This window comes from Euleptes europaea, chromosome 1 (genome assembly GCF_029931775.1).
Source record: "Euleptes europaea isolate rEulEur1 chromosome 1, rEulEur1.hap1, whole genome shotgun sequence".
NCBI lineage: Eukaryota > Metazoa > Chordata > Lepidosauria > Squamata > Sphaerodactylidae > Euleptes > Euleptes europaea.
In genome coordinates this window covers 148,757,114-148,773,336 of record NC_079312.1, presented here as the reverse complement: position 1 = coordinate 148,773,336, position 16,223 = coordinate 148,757,114, and the positions used below count along the sequence as shown (strand labels likewise).

The following is a 16,223-nucleotide window of genomic DNA, read 5'->3' as shown; positions in this document are numbered from 1 at the left end:
AACCTGTCGATCAGCTCTTTCCACCAGTCCTCGGCAACACCGAACTTCTGACCCTTAAAACCAATGCACGGCTCGGCTTGCAAATGCCTGTAGGATGGGGGCGACCCTTTGGCTGGTCCATAAAATTGGACCCCCTGTCCCAAAGTTCCCCAAACTGGTGACTCTACCTCCAAAAATGCCCCCACAGGAGCCTCGGAAAATCCCCAAAGACTGTAATGGACCCAAATTTTTCAGTAAACCTGGAAATAAAGCTGAATACCAATATTTACCAGTATGGGTATTCAGCTTATTCCAGGTTTACTGAAAAAATCGAGCCCAATAAACCTGAACCAAAAATTTACCAATTATTTGTTTTTTTGCACAACCCTACTTGGCAGTCACCGCTTAGTTGAACTGACATAAGCTTATTTAAAACAATATTTCTAAATTTGGTGAAGGCAGTGTCAAAACACACAATTTCCCAGCTTTCTTCCTTAAAACTGGGTAGAGACCACCCCCTTTACTTTGGAGCTGTTTCCATTAGAGAAGGACACTCAATTCACTTCCCTTACAGGATCTTTCTTGATCCTACACAATTGTGATCCTCTCACGCTACCAGCCTCTAACTGTGAGCTTCTAACTTTCCACTTCCAACTGTCAGTTTCTAAGTATCATTCTTTTTATTTATTTATTTATTATATATTTATTTATTTCCCAACTGCTAACTGTAGAATTATCTGTTTTGTTTTGTTTTTCTTTATTTGCAATCCTCCTGTCACTCAAGGGGCCAGGACCATGACAGCACATGAAGCTGTCCATCATACCTTCCACAAGAGGGAAGGTGACTGGATCAGTAGAGTTGGGATGCATCACATTGAACATTAAATCTGTGGCATTGATTTCGAGTGATCTTGCCCTTCACTAGGGGAATAAATGAATAATAAATGAATGGCCTGGGAAGTTGGTCCTCTGGCGACACTTCTGAAACTGTGATGGATCTGTTTTAAAGACCTGAGCTGGATATTTTTGTTCTTTATTTCCTTTTTGCTGATTTTCTCTGTCTATTTTTCAAGTTTGGATTGACAGTCTATCTCTGGAACCTCTTTTTGTCCCTGGCAGTTTTTTTATCCTCTTCTTTCTTTTTTCATGGGATGAACTAGACTTTAATTTTTCTCATATTTTTTGTGTCTGCTTGACCAGGACTCCGTTTTTTCTTATTCCTCAAGGACTCTTTTCTCCTTACAAATGTTTAACTTATTAACAAATTAATTAAAAAATTGTTAAATTTTGGGCATTTGAAAACCGTTTTCAAAAACTAATCTTATTTCTCTATTCTATCAAGTTTCATTATATAATAGAAAATTAATTATAGAATTGGGTGATTTCATTGATGCTGACCTAAGGAATTGTAGCGCTTGGGAAGTGAACTGCTTTCTAATTAATTGTGGGTAATCAAATTTACCTTCTTGGATTCAAGATTGTGTATTGTGTGTTATGTGGAATGTTTTATGGAAAGATTGTATAAATTTTTACAATTGAAAAGAAGAAGCAGAGACATACTGAAGAAGAGGCAAAACCACTAGCTCTACTAACAGTTGGAAGACGAATACTTAGAAGAGGAGGAAGAAGGAACAGAAAGTACGGCCATGTCCTCAAAGTTTTTATCTGCTTAACTTCAGGTGCTGTCAAACCAGATGTCTGGACTTGAAGCAAAATTACAATCATCAGCGCAACATGCAGATATTCATTTGCAAACATAGATACAGTTGGTGAAGGATGACCTTCAAGGGACCTTATCAGATATAAAGCAGCAACTTACAGAAAGTACGAGAGAAATTAAGGATATAAAGCTGAAACAATCAGTTGAAACACAAATACACAAAGGTTGAAATACAGGTAGAGAAGCAAGACATTTGAAAAGAAAGAGCAGACCAAAGTTTTGAGTTTTTGGAAATTCAAAATAGAGAATCCAATCTAAGATTTCATGGGCTGGAGGAAGGCTTTGACAGAGACAACCTAGAAGGAAGTTTCAGAGAATTAATTCAAGATTTTATGAAAGTGCAAGGTGACTATCCAGAAATTAACTATACAGAATTAATTCAGCATGTGCCATGATATCCCTAACTTCCTTAGGGATATTTTAGTTAAATTTTTATAGAAAAAGATGAGAGACACAATCTTGACACACCAGAGACAAAATCTGTTGAAAAACAGATTCAGCTCTCCCCAGACCTACCAGCAACTGTTTTAAAGAAAAGAGTTTAAGTTTCTAAAACAGACTCCTAAGAAATGAGATGAGATACTGTTGGTTGTTCTCTTCTATGCTGGAAGTTTTTCTCCTTGTAGGCAAGAGAATAGCAAATAGAGACTAAGCTGATCCGCTGGCGAACAAACTATTAGCACGAGAAAGGTCAAAATGTAAGAGTAGAGAAGGTAAAGGACATCCTACAGAACAAGGAGAAAGAAGAGGAAAAGCTACAGAATCCAATCTCGGAAGAAGCCAAGAAGTTTGCTGATCAAAAAGAACAGTTGGAGAAGGAAGAGGACAAATTGGAGGGAGCAGCTCCATATTAAGCCTTAGATTCAGAATGGAGAAATTAAATATCATTTCACTTAATGTCAGCGGTTTGAATGCAGTGACCAAGCGTAATAAGACCTTCCATGCATTAGAGAAATTAGGCACAAACATTATTTGCCTTCAAGAAACACACATAAAGAAAAACATATGAACATATCTTAATGAAAAAAGAAGCTTGGACAATTATATTTATCCTTGGCAAAGGAAGAAAAAGAGGGGCGGCAATTTATATGAAAAATCCACAAATACAGATATGGGAGGAAGTAAAGGACACAGAGGGAAGGTTTTTGATTTTAAAGATACAGGCATTTGAGGGGAAAGTGTATACCATTACAGTAATTTATGCCCTGAACAATGCTATGAACATATCTTAATGAAAAAGAAGCTTGGACAATTATGTTTATCCTTGGCAAAGGAAGAAAAAGAGGGGCGGCAATTTATGTGAAAAATCCACAAATACAGATATGGGAGGAAGTAAAGGACACAGATGGCAGGTTTTTGATTTTAAAGATACAGGCATTTGAGGGGAAAGTGTATACCATTACAGTAATTTATGCCCTGAACAATGCTACAGAAAAAAAATTGAGCATTTGTTTCAGATGATCTTAGATTTTCAACAAAGCGAAATAATAATCCTATTTCATGAAAAATTGGAACTATTTTTATCAAAATTTAATAATAATAGGTAGAAAAGTTAATGGTAGTTGATGATAAAATTAATTAGGCAACGAAATCTATATCCATACTCATAAGCTAAGAAAGCAATCTTGATTTCTTAACCATGCAAAGTATGTATGGTACTGTAATAGATTTTCTCTTGTTTTTATGATTTGTATTGCCAATTTTCCCTTTATTTCTGTATTCTCTCCCTTTTTTATGAAATGAAAATCAATTTTTAAAAAAGAGAAATAATGATCCTAGGGAATATTAATGAGGTATTGGACCCCAAGTTGTATAGATTTAAAAAACATAAAGGAGGCAAGCTACCAAAGAATGTCTTCAATTATTTGAAATTGCTGCACCTGATAAGACCTTTGGAGAAGCAAGCACCAGAAGACCAAATACTATACCTTCTTTTCGGATAGACAAAATTCTTATTCAAGGATTGATGAGTTAGATATCCAAGAAGTTAATGAACAACTAGAAAGGCATTGAAATTTTTCCAAAAACATTTGCCAATCATAAGGCAGTGGAAGTGACATGGTCATTTGGGAGACAAGGGATTAGAAGATGGAGAATTAATGATAATCTGTTACAAGAGAAGATAGTAAAAAATGTTGGAAAGAACTAATTCTTCACTATAAACAACACTCATGATATCACCAGTGCCCAAATTTTGGGATGCCAGCAAAGCCTTTATGAGGGGCAGATTAATTGTGATAAACACTAGCAAGAGGAAAGAAAGACAAGAAAAACAAAAAGAATTAATAGAGAAGATTAAAAACCTTGAGCAGCTCCATCAAAAAACACACAGGAAAAACATCTTGAAGGAAATGAAAAAGCAGAAAAATATTCTAGACCTATTAGACATGACAAATGAGTTGAAAGTGACTTGACTGCACTTAACACACACACACAAGACACACGGAGGAAATACAAAACAAGATCAAATTTGCAAAGCAGAAGTTCTTTGAGCATGCTAACGACCAGGCAGATATCTTGCATATTGTTTGAGGAAAGAAACAGAGAAAAAGTCAATAATTTGAATCAAGAAAAAACAATAAAACAAGTTATATGGAAAAGGATATAAAAGAAGAATTTCACGCCATCTTTTCTGAATTGTATCAAAGTAAGTCAGCAACAAAAGATGGAATGGAAGACTACGTTAAGATCAAAAGGAGTCTTAACAGAGGAAATGGAGGTATTACTCAAAGTATTTTGATACAAGAAATTACGCAAGTTATTGCATACTTGAAACTAGATAGGGCACTAGGACCAGATGGACTCACAGCAAAGTATTACCGTATAAATGTTTTGAAGAAGAAATAGCTTTGAATCTTCTGAAAGTAATTAATGATATTACCAGAGAAGGAAAGGCTCCAGCATCTTGGCAGGAAGCATATATTTCACTGATATTCAAGGAAGGGTTCAAGAAAAATGGGACCTGTATTACTTATATGCTATGCAAGGCTTGTTTGAACAGCAAGAAAACCGGTCTTTCTTTTTTTAGGATCTAGTATTACATAATCTAGTTATTAGAGAGGATGACTATGTGTAGACATTGACCATTAACACATGGCCGATTTGTCTTGCGATTTCCCCCCCCCCCCCCAATGTAGTGATTTTCCTGGGTCCACACACACGCCATCTCCGGTCTGCACGTCAGATTCACTTCCAGCGCGATTTACCTGCGTGTTTTCCAAACCTCGTCTTATTGCGAAAGTGAATTCTCATTTGCGATCATTCTGGCTGTTTGGTCATGCATAAGCTTCCTGGTCGATATCCCATCATGCCGGCACACCCATCCCATCAGTTGTTGTTTTTTTGGCCCTTCCCTCTGCCCCTCCCAACTTTTGTTGCCGGAAATGAGTGGCCGCCGTTGCCGCCTACCTTTCTCCACAATGCAGCCCTTTTCTCAGTACCCTCATCATGTGTTTTTTGTTGCGATGCTGGTATACCAGTTAACCGGTTCCATGACTAGCTGCCCGACTGTCGGGTCTATCCCTTCCCGTTTCTGTGGTGCCCTCTTCTCCCGACGTTACCATTCAATTAAAGTATTTTATTTACACCAAGCGTTTGAGGTAGGATGGGGGTTGCGTGTCGCTCCTGTATGGTGTAAAGTGGGGACAAGGGGGGGGGGCTTGATCTGCACATTTATCGATCACCATGTTGCTCATTCTCTGGGAAGTTGCCTGCCCGAAGGGCGCCATTTCCTTGCTTTCTTTAAAGGGGGCTTTGGGAGTCAGTCCTCCCCTGTGCGGGGGAAACCAGCAGGGGGGAAAATTACGGATCCTGTCGATTGGTTTGTTGGCATACCGGCATACCAGACTGCCCCCTCCCCCCAAAAAAAATTAGGAAGAAACCAACCACATACAGTCACATGGTGGTGATGTAAATTATGGTGCAACCCACAACCACTCCCTCCATATCCCACATTATCCCCAGGTACCAAATGCATGGGAGCCTCAGGTGGCGCACATAGTGTGGGATGGGAAACGCCATGCATTTAATTTCGAGATCACAGAATAAAATGGTGTGAGATGGGAGAGAGATAAACCAGTGACATCTTGCCCATGCATTAATGGCCATTGTTATATATAAGATACAAGATAAAGGTATAACATAAATACTATGATTACATGGTCAGTATAATAAGGCTGTTAATATATTAGTTTCTGCATGTTAGCTGAATTTATAATGAAATTAAATGTTTCAAGTGCACCCTGGCAAAGTATGTAAGGTTATATTGTAGTGTATTGTAAGTGGTTGTGTTGTATTATGTTGTGAATGTGATATGGTATATATTATTGGTTTATTGTGTATTATTGGTTTATTGTGTAACAAATAGTGTGAGAAAATAAAAACTTCTTATAAAAAAAAGCATCCCAAGGATTTCTTGCTGTACCTTTAATGTAACTCAATGGCCTCAGAATTCAAATTGAACCTCAGCAGCTGAATTATGTAATAAAACCCAAGAGACCCACTGAACTATTCATAACACATAGTTTCATGCTCAGTACAGTGAATACCCTTGATGCAGCAAGATAGAAAAAGTCATCAAGCTCCCAAGAAATCCATATTGGATATGGGGTCACCACTGAAGAGCAGTGCAAAGTATCAATGACAGCTAAGAACTGGATGCAAATACTTATTTTGGTTGAAATTTAGTGTTTACCTGTAACAGGAAGAATTCCAGATTTTTTGAAAATATGGGGTCCTCAAAAAAATTCAGCCTAATTTATCCAAGGGTTGAAAGTATTTAAGAAGTTGGTTGGTGAAGGAGAGAGATCCCCTTTAGTTTCACCATGTTATTGGGTTTTCATGTGTATGCACTACTAGATAGTATCAAACTTAAATTACCTATACGTTCATTGTTTGCCATCCTCTGTTCTTACTGTCACAGGTTCTATTGGACTAAGTTGGACTCTGAAAGGGCCCTACATTAATACATAACACTTATTGTTGAAATGACATCCACTAGCACTCCAATCTAGTATCTTGCAAATCAATTCTTCTCATTTTTTACATTGCCTTGTGACCCAGATCTTGTTTTACTTCCTGATAACCATGCAGTTTCCCCTGCTGTACTTCCATACCATACTCCTAACCTTCTCAGTGAGCCCTTCCCCTAAACCTGACACTCATCCATGTTGCTATTGCCTCATGATCCACTCACCAAGTTTTGGCAACATCCTTGTGATTACCTATTTTCTGCCATCAGGCAGCCCATTCCTGAGGCGTAGGGCTGCGCTGGTGACTGGAGGCAGCGCAGCTGCTCTGCCTCCGAAGGTTTTACCACCCACCCCCACTCTGAGGCTGAAACCATCCCTTTCCCTCAAAAACCCATGCAACTGCGGAAAGTGGATGTTCCTGGGCAAAAAGGCCTTAGGAGGCCACCTAAATGTGGCTCCTCGCCTGGCCCTGCACGGGAACACCCCCAGGGCGGCACATAGAAGTGCGCCATCTGGATGCCGGCACGAGGCTGTGCCAACCTCCCTGAGTGGTGCTGCTGTGGCACCCGGAGAATGACACCCGGGTCCCCCCGCCGGCATCCATGCCACCCTGGGTGGTGTAAGTGGCACAAACACCGGCACAGCCCCTTCCTGGCCTCCTAAGGACTTTCATCCTTTAGGATCAGGAATGGGATGTAAGTCTTCCCCAACTTTGAATTACTTTTCTTTAACCTCCAACTCAGTACAATCTCATGTACAAAAGGTGACCTACTTAAGGAAATCTGGCCCCTACTAAATTTTGCCCAGCACACAGCTATCCAATTTTAAGTGTGTGTTAAGTGCTGTCAAGTCGCTTCCGACTCATGGCGACCCTATGAATGAAAGTCCTCCAAAATGTCCTATCTTTGAAAGCTTTGCTTAGATCTTGCAAACTGAAGGCTGTGGCTTCCTTTATTGAGTCCATCCATCTCTTGTTGGGTCTTCCTCTTTTCCTGCTGCCCTCAACTTTTCCTAGCATGACTGTCTTTTCCAGTGACTCTTGTCGTCTCATTACGTGACCAAAATACGCCTCAGGGTCAGTTCAGGCTTGATTTGATCTATAACCCACTCATTTGTTTTTTTGGCAGTCCACAGAATCCGTAACTCTCCTCCAACACCACATTTCAAAGGAGTCTATTTTCTTCCTATCAGCTTTCTTCACTGTCCAGCTTTCACACCCATACATAGTAATAGGGAATACGATGGCATGAATTAATCTAGTCTTGGTGGCCAGAGTCACATCCTTACACTTCAAAATCTTTTCCAGCTCCTTCATGGCTGCCCTTCCCAGTCTCAATCTCCTTCTGATTTCTTGGCTGCAGTCTCCCTTTTGGTTGATGGTGGAGCCAAGGAATAGAAAGTCTTGAACAATTTCAATTTCCTCATTGTCAACCCTAAAGTTGTGTAATTCTCCTGTAGTCATTACTTTTGTTTTCTTGATGTGCAGCTGTAGTCCTGCTTTGGGACTTTCTCTTTTTACTTTCAGCAGTAGTCGTTTCAAATCTTCTCTATTTTCTGCCAATAATGTGTCATCAGCATATCTCAAATTATTAATGTACCTCCCTCCAATTTTCACTCCACCTTCATCTAAATCTAATCCAGCTTTCCTAATTATATGTTCTGCATATAGATTGAAGAGATAGGGAGATAAAATACATCCTTGTCTGACACCTTTGCCAATTGGAAACCATTCCGTTTCTCCATATTCTGTTCTGTGGCTCTTGTCCAGAGTAGATTGCCCATCAAAACGATCAGATGTAGTGGCATACCCATTTCTCTTAAAACCAGCCATAGCTTTTCATGATCCACACAGTCAAAAGCTTTGCTTAAATCCAATTTTAAGACCAATCCTTAAATAGCAGTTCGAATAGCAGGAAAAGGATGGGCAAGTCTGGTCCTTCATCTACTGCTATATTCCAGTGATACCCCATGTGGTGCCCGGGTGTGCCATGGTGCCCATCCAGTGTTTTTAGGAAGTGGGTGGGGCCAGGTAGAGCTTTTCCCAGCAAGGCCTCTGATTGGCTGTGGAGATTTGTTAAAATGTTGCTTTGGCAGCAGCTGCCAGCAGCTACACCACAGCACAAGGGTCTACACTATGTTAATAAAGTTAAGCTGTGGCAATCATTTTGTGGCTGATTCCGCCTCCTGTATCAGCCATTCTGTGGCTACTATTTTGTTGCTGAGCCCACCATGCTGTCAGAATTCCAAATGTGCCCATAAGCTCAAAAAGGTTTGAGACCCCTGCTATATTCCTCATTTGCATCAACTTTTCTGATAAAGTACAGAACCAACATCTACATTCAGAACCTGTCTTCTTCTTTTAAATACATGTTCAGGCTTAAACATGTATGTCCAGGATGTACTTCTCACCCATCCTCCCATTTTAATCAATAGGTGTAAACAGGTCTGTGTCTGCCAACCCATTTAGCATCTGGACAAAAGGCTGTGTGTCTTTTAAGGTAGATTTTATTATTTCCTTCTAACAGTTATTTCAATTTCCCATAGCACCTTGGCAATGTCAAAAAAAACAAATACAAATACATGTATAATTTTAACAATTAAGCATAAACCTACTTTGCACTATTTTGTTGTTTTAGACATCTTTGACAACAGGAGTAAACCAAACTGACAATGAAGCCAGATATTTGTTATGTTTTCAAATGAGCCCCATCACTTCAAAAAGTGAGACTCTAAATGTCACAGGGAAGTCAAAACTTTCGCAGAATAGCTTGACTTATAAAACAGAAGTCATTTGTGCACTAATCATGTATGTTTGAGAGGGAAGTTTTATACATGACTGAATCTCCATAAAAATAAACATCTCTAGCTATTAAATATAAAATTGTTAAAATTGATACAGGTTAGTCTGAAGACTGTTTTTTTCAGATGCAAGCCATATGATTAGCTCCCACGCCAAATCCTTCTAAATATACATTAATACGCTAATTTGATCTCTTCCCAAGTCTGTGCAGAAGACCCTTTAAAACCCAACCAACATCCAAAAAAAGAAAAAGAAAAATCAAATGTACCATCCTAAAGGAAGCCCACCCTATGTCATATTTATACACACACAAATAAAGAGCATGGTAGACCTTTAAAGATTAATGGCAACAATCATGTTTTAGAAGGAAATATCAACATTTAAAGAAAAAACCAGTTGCATATTTGTTGTAATCAACAATTTACAAAAGTTTAAGCGCCCCCCACCCTGAAGTGCATTTGTTGCATCTTGTCTGTATACAATTTTGCATCTTACAAATTTATAATCTGTACACATGTAGCAGATATTTTAAGCCCGTGTGAATATTCACTTGGGTAACAGTAAAAAGAGTGGATATATTCAGACATTTAGTTGATATTGACGAAGTAGTAAGGCCATAGCTATTTAAACTACAGTAAAGCATTCAGTCATTTAATTGCTACTGATTTACCCCACTTTCAGATTTGTTTTCTTCTGGTCATTTAAGATAGATCTATTTTAACCTACTGCTTTACATTCTGCCATGCTAACTTTAGAGAAAGAAAACAAGCAGGAACGTAAGACTCATGCAAATCAACCATTTCCACTTGATCTCTTCCACACCAAACATACAGTAATGTGGCCCAGAGTTATTTACCAATACCAAGAATGGGGGGGGGGGAAACTCACATTTATAGCTAACGATGAAAATATCTCTCAAAATCACCATCAAATGACAAAGGAAACAAAGTTATTTGTGGTCTTTGCCTTCTTGGCTGTTTTCTAAAAAAATTAAAACATCCAAGTATAAAAGACAAGCATCTCAGGTGATGACTTTGTTAAGGAGAAAATAACCAGGGCCTGGTCAGTTAACAGTGATGTAATATGGATAAACACAATCAGCAGCTCCATCCCTACTGATCCAACATTTAGAATGAAATGTTGGTTTTGGTTAAGTTTACCAGTACAAGCTATACTGGTATATATTTTTACATTCATCCAATGCTGTTTGTAGCAGATGACAATGATTTACAGATAGTCAAGTGTCTCGGTCCATCAACCCTAAGAATGAAGACTTGCCCATTAACACTTATAATGCACAGCTATGCAGAAAGCCGGTGCCATCACATTCTCACAATTAGACAGTGGAATTGCTCCAGCACTGAATTTAGTTCCCAAAATTTTATTCTCCCTTGTTTTCAGAGTGAACCTAGAAGAGAGACCAATGGAAACACAAGGCATTGTGTGAGAATAAGAGCAACAGCCAGCCCTGATATGTTTCTAATGGTACAATGATTGCAGGGAGAGTTATGAGCAAAGACACTGTTTTCTTTATAGCAATTGTATTTACTTGGTTATATTCCCTCTAAACCAAGTTTAGACATCCATGGTAACAGACAATTGAGGAGGAAGAGGGGGGAATAGGATGCTATGCTAGTTAAGCAGACAATTATCAAATACTTGAATTATAGTGAGCCCCCTAGGCAAGTAATTTCACACTGGAAAAAGCTGTTTACACACTTATACACATACATTGCACAAGAACCATTACCTGCTGTGAAAAATGCAGGCATACACATACACATATCCAGGATGTATAATGCATCCCTTCCAAATGTCAAGTGTTTGGCTCACAAAAAAGGCCTGTGAGTTGTATTTGTTTTAACATCCAATAAAGTAAAAGGTATATTTTAAATTTTTCTGACTGAAAATTCCACGCAAACATGGACACATACACAGGGTACACTTGCATTGCCAAGTCACATTTTCACTAATTTCTTCCCCAAAAACTGCATTCTTTCTGAACTGCAACCAAATTTCTCTTTCAGAATTCCAGACATCTATTATAATTCAAAGACATCATTCACTTGCAATGGCACAGTGCATGTCTACCCTAAGTATATCTGCAGCTGTTCAGTATGTTTTGCACCCCAAGTGCAATAATTAAGATTGATGATCCTTAAAAACATTTTCAAATAGTCTTCTTATATTTTGCAGAGTTCTTAACACTTTAAATATTTTTTACCTTTTGGGGGTTATGTCCATTATAAGTAAGCCAAAAAAGTGTGTGTGTTAACCGATATGATCAATGATTTGTGTAATGTTAAAGATTACCAAACCCAGTACAGGTATTTTAAAATTAATAATGATTAATAAGGTGTAAAAAAGAATACTAACTGCATAAGTACACATACACTTCTCAAATCAAAAAAGTGATTGCCAAGCCGAATAATAAGTTAGAGCAATGACAAATCTGACTATACATATACATATATATATAGTCAGATATATCTATATATATAATTTCCTTAAAAAATAGATACGAGTGTTCTCAAAGCCATAGATAGAGAATGCCTACTGAGTAAGAAATTGCCAAGGATTATCTGGCTAAGAAATCAGAAGATGAACATTTTCACAGTTATTTATCTGCCACTGACATTTTAAAGTCATCACTAGCATATACAAATAAGATGTTTGGTGGTATCTCGCGCAGTGGAGTTATCCAGTGTTCACAATTAACTACTTTAGATTTGTATACTTGCTATTAACTGAGGAAATAGACATACTGTTGCAAGCCACTTTGCCCATACACTTTAATACAGAACCTTGAACCCTAGCATGTGAATTTTGGCAGATTAACATGCTGATCTTCTCCTATTCCGTCTCTTACCAACTAGTTACCAGTTTGTAAACCAGATTGCTTGTTAGACAATAATGTTGTTAATCTCAATAACACAAAAGCTATGTAAAAGTCTTCTCCAATGTTCTCCAAAGTAACCTAACCATTTTCACAGTTATCAATTCCAGTAATTAGGGAAACCTACAAGTTACTAAATTTGCTGTTTGAAAAAAATCTCCCCGCTAAAGAAAACCTGATTTCCAGTATAGTATGAAGTGCCTTTGAGCAAAAAGAGCTTTTTCAGTACGCCAATGCAAGCCACTCTGCAGAGGTCAGTCTAGGTTTGATAAACTCAGGCCTCAAGTAGATTTGCCACACTTCTATAGCGTATTCAAGAGTTAAAAGTCCAGGTTCATTAAATGTGGTACCAAGAGAATATTTACTGTGCAGTTTTCACCTTTCCTTATCAGACCTGCATCAGTACTGGAACATTCATTCCAGCTAGATGTGCATAATTCTGTCATAAAGTTGAGGGAAAACACTAAAGCATTGGGGGTGGGGGAGACAATTCAGCCCCTAATTAGAAAAAAAGCAAGATCAAATTAAAACCTTGCTCGCTATTTCTGTTTACTAATCTTGCCGTCTGTATACTCAAAAGTAAAATCATATAGTTTTTAAAAGTCGACCAAAATTAGTAAGAGCAAAGACTACATTTCCAAACACAAAATACTACAGTAGTACATTCAGTTATTATCAGTGACTAAATCATGACAAAACAAGTATGTGGCTACACTCATTCACGCTGACCAAGCATGTCAGTTTCGGGGCTGATTTGTAATGCAAGGCCATTATGGCATACACATCATCCTACAAGCCATTCATTAAATAGATTTTTAAAAGTAATTTATAACTTTTACAGAAACACTTCCCCCCCCCCAAAAATATTATTTTGCCCCTCTTTCTACATTTGAGGAAAATGCTAACGTGTGTATTTGTTCCTCATTTTCAACAAACTAATTCATATCCCCAGAATCTATTTCAGGCAGGAATCCTGCTGCAAATTAAACACAAAAAAATTACAAAAATTATAATCTTTATCACATATTTATATTGATTCAATTCATCCAGCATTTTATATCAGTTAGAGATGAATATTGGGACCCCTTCAAGCTCTCTCTCTCTTTCTCTCACTGCAAACTCTGTGCTCTTGAATCTAGTGTCCACTTTTCCCATATTTCTTTTCTCACAGCTGACCAGTTTTGCCTCCATTGCTCTTTAGTCCATAGTTCTGATTAAATAAAAAGTTTGATCAGTTTTCCTTTGGTGATCGTGGTGGCACATATTGTTCCTTGCCGACACGCCGAGGTGCTCCCTGAGGAGAAGACCTACGTCCACACTGACGTCTCTGTTCCCTGATTTTTCCTGCAGCTCCCTTTGGAGGCCCAGTGCCTCTGAAGACAGCAAAGTCTTTCACCCGCCCTTCAGGTTTTTCACAGGCCTTCTCTCCTGCCTTTTCATGGGTGCCATTATCTTCTGCTTTGGCAGGGGAAGCAACATTGGTACGCAGCTCCCTAAGTGGCTGAACAGGAACAGGAGCTGGCTCTTTTGGGGGTTTCTGGCAGACTTCAGCATAACTGAGCTTGCGGGGTTCCTTTGGGTGCCAAAAGAGAATTATTTTAATGCACAGACACACAAAATAAGAACACTATTCTACAGATTAGCCTTGCACAGAATAGCCCTGTTCTCTTAACTACCCACCTAGGAAACCACATAAATTCCAAGTGAACCCCTATGCTTCCAAGTCCTCCCATAGCACTACTTGGAAGCTAGTATACTTAAAACGTCACATAATCTTTGAAAGGAGAAACCCACCTGTACTGTCACAGTAGGCATTGTGTTTGCATTGGTTATGGATAAAGTGGCATTTGTCCTGGGTGGCTTTACCGCACTGATGGGAGATACAGATGAGGGTGGAGAAGTCTGGCTTGCAGCCTCTTTCTGCAAATGGACTTCTAGCTTGTTATCTGGATGAGTGGCACTAGTAAACACAATGAGAATTTGGTATTACATCCTACTGGGAAAACAGATGAACTTTTTCACAAGTTCCAAAAACAATTATTTTATTGTCAGGCCCTAGTTATTATGAGTAAAGCTGTTGCAATATTTGTCTCCATAAGTCTGAGACCTTAAAGATAACAATCCATGTATGCAGCCCAGTTCCTCCCATATAATCTACTTGCTCTTGGGTTCAGGGTAGGGTTGCCAGTTCTGAGTTGAAAAATACCTGGAGATTTTGGGGGTGGAGCCTAAGGAGGGTGGGGTTTGGGAAGGAGAGGGACTTCTGTGGGGCATAATGCCATAGAGTCCACCTTTCAAAGCAGCCATTTTCTCCAGGTTAACTGATCTTTGTCACCTGGAGATCAGTTGTAATCCCAGCAGGTTACAGCCTGAAGGTTGGCTGCCCTAGTTCAGGAGCACATGTGGTGTACCAGGCAGATACAACAAGAGGCTTGATCAAATTTGAGGATTCTGATTAAAACACTACTATGGCTTTATCCCAAAGGAAATAAACCATGCTGTTACCAGACACGTGAACAGACAACAGCATCTGCAAGTACTTCTTACAAAAAGCACTCCCTTCAGCCAAGGGAGATGAGGTAAGGCACTCTTAGGTCTTCGGGAGCGAGGAACCCATTGGCTCCAGTCTCAGCTCTGGCCATTCCTCATCTACTTCTTGCAGGGAGGCTTGCAGGCTAAAAGGCTCTCTGCTGTTTAAAGCCCCTGCTTGGCTCCTCTCGAACGACCCTTAGGCTGGTAAGAATGGTGAGGACTCTGCCTCCTCGTGGGGTTGCTTCTCTGGAGCAACCATAGGTGCTGCCTTCCCCTGTGTGAGGCAGGAGGAAAACTGAAGAGAGAGGGGCAATTACGGGTAGGAAAGGAAGTGAAAGTTGATCCTGCCTACCCTGACTACAGGAAGGGGAATCACCTGTCTCTCCAGATGCCCTCCTCCTCAGAGTGAGAATTTCTAACGTCTATTACCAATTCTAGTTGGTGTGTTGTCTTTTAACTGGTTATCAGCATGTTCTGTTTTAAATTTGCTATTTCACTGATTTTTTGTTTTTACTGACTGTACTTTGCTCTTCTTTTGCAATACAACGGCCAGTTCCAAGAGGTACTTGAAACCAGAAGCCCCCACCTCCCTCAATTACCTTAATCCAGGAACATCAATCCTACAAAGAGAACTGGCGCTCATGGCAGGTTGAACAGGGTTTTGGCCCTGCTCTTCCTGAGTAGATGCTGGACAACTATTGGTCAACTCTTTGTTTTCCTAAAGAGAATAAAACACAAAACCCAAAGTTATACAACAAGACAGACTTTAAACTATGGCTTCCACAAGTCACTAAAGACACAGGAGAGGCATTTTAGTAGGGAAGTTCTAATCAACAGGAGTACGTGAAGATGGATTACACTGTGTCGCCACAAGCTTATAAAAACAGCCGTAACACAACTGCTCTGACTCAATGCAGAAGTATAACTGCTGCATTAAGGTTATCCCATTCTGACTTTGGTCAAAGAACTCCCCACCTGGGCATTCAGGAGTCCAAGTTCCCTATTAGAATACTGTACCCATGTAATTCGCCTTGAGTCCAAGTGAGAAAGGTGGATTACACAGGAGGACTATAAATAATGTAAATTAAAAAGTAAATAAAAATAAATAAAGCAATTAGGAGCATCGTGTGTCTCACTGCTGGTCCCAGATCAGGGGTTCTGGCCAATTCTTCCTTCTATTGTAGCTCATACACAGACTGGTATGTTCAATCTGTTTAGCTAGACTGAATGCTAACCCCTCTATGGTTATGCAAGACAGAATTTTGAATATACTGTACTCAGACAGAACCTGTCCTTGCTCTTCTGGCTCTATTGATTCATTAGCTC

The 16,223-nt window shown here is 39.2% G+C and overlaps 1 protein-coding gene across 4 annotated transcripts in view; it reads right to left on the bottom strand.

Annotated features, from left to right (window-relative positions):
- Positions 1-13,531: 13,531 nt before the first annotated feature.
- LARP4 (La ribonucleoprotein 4) overlaps positions 13,532-16,223 on the bottom strand; it is a 53,935-nt gene continuing 51,243 nt past the window's right edge. For all 4 annotated transcript variants that reach the window (XM_056855889.1, XM_056855897.1, XM_056855904.1 and 1 more), the window contains 3 exons: positions 15,497-15,615; positions 14,160-14,325; positions 13,532-13,938 (listed from right to left, as the gene is read on the bottom strand). In XM_056855889.1, coding sequence (XP_056711867.1) covers positions 13,597-13,938; positions 14,160-14,325; positions 15,497-15,615 — 627 coding nt within the window. In that variant the 3' untranslated portion in view covers positions 13,532-13,596. The remainder of the gene's footprint in view (positions 13,939-14,159; positions 14,326-15,496; positions 15,616-16,223) is intronic.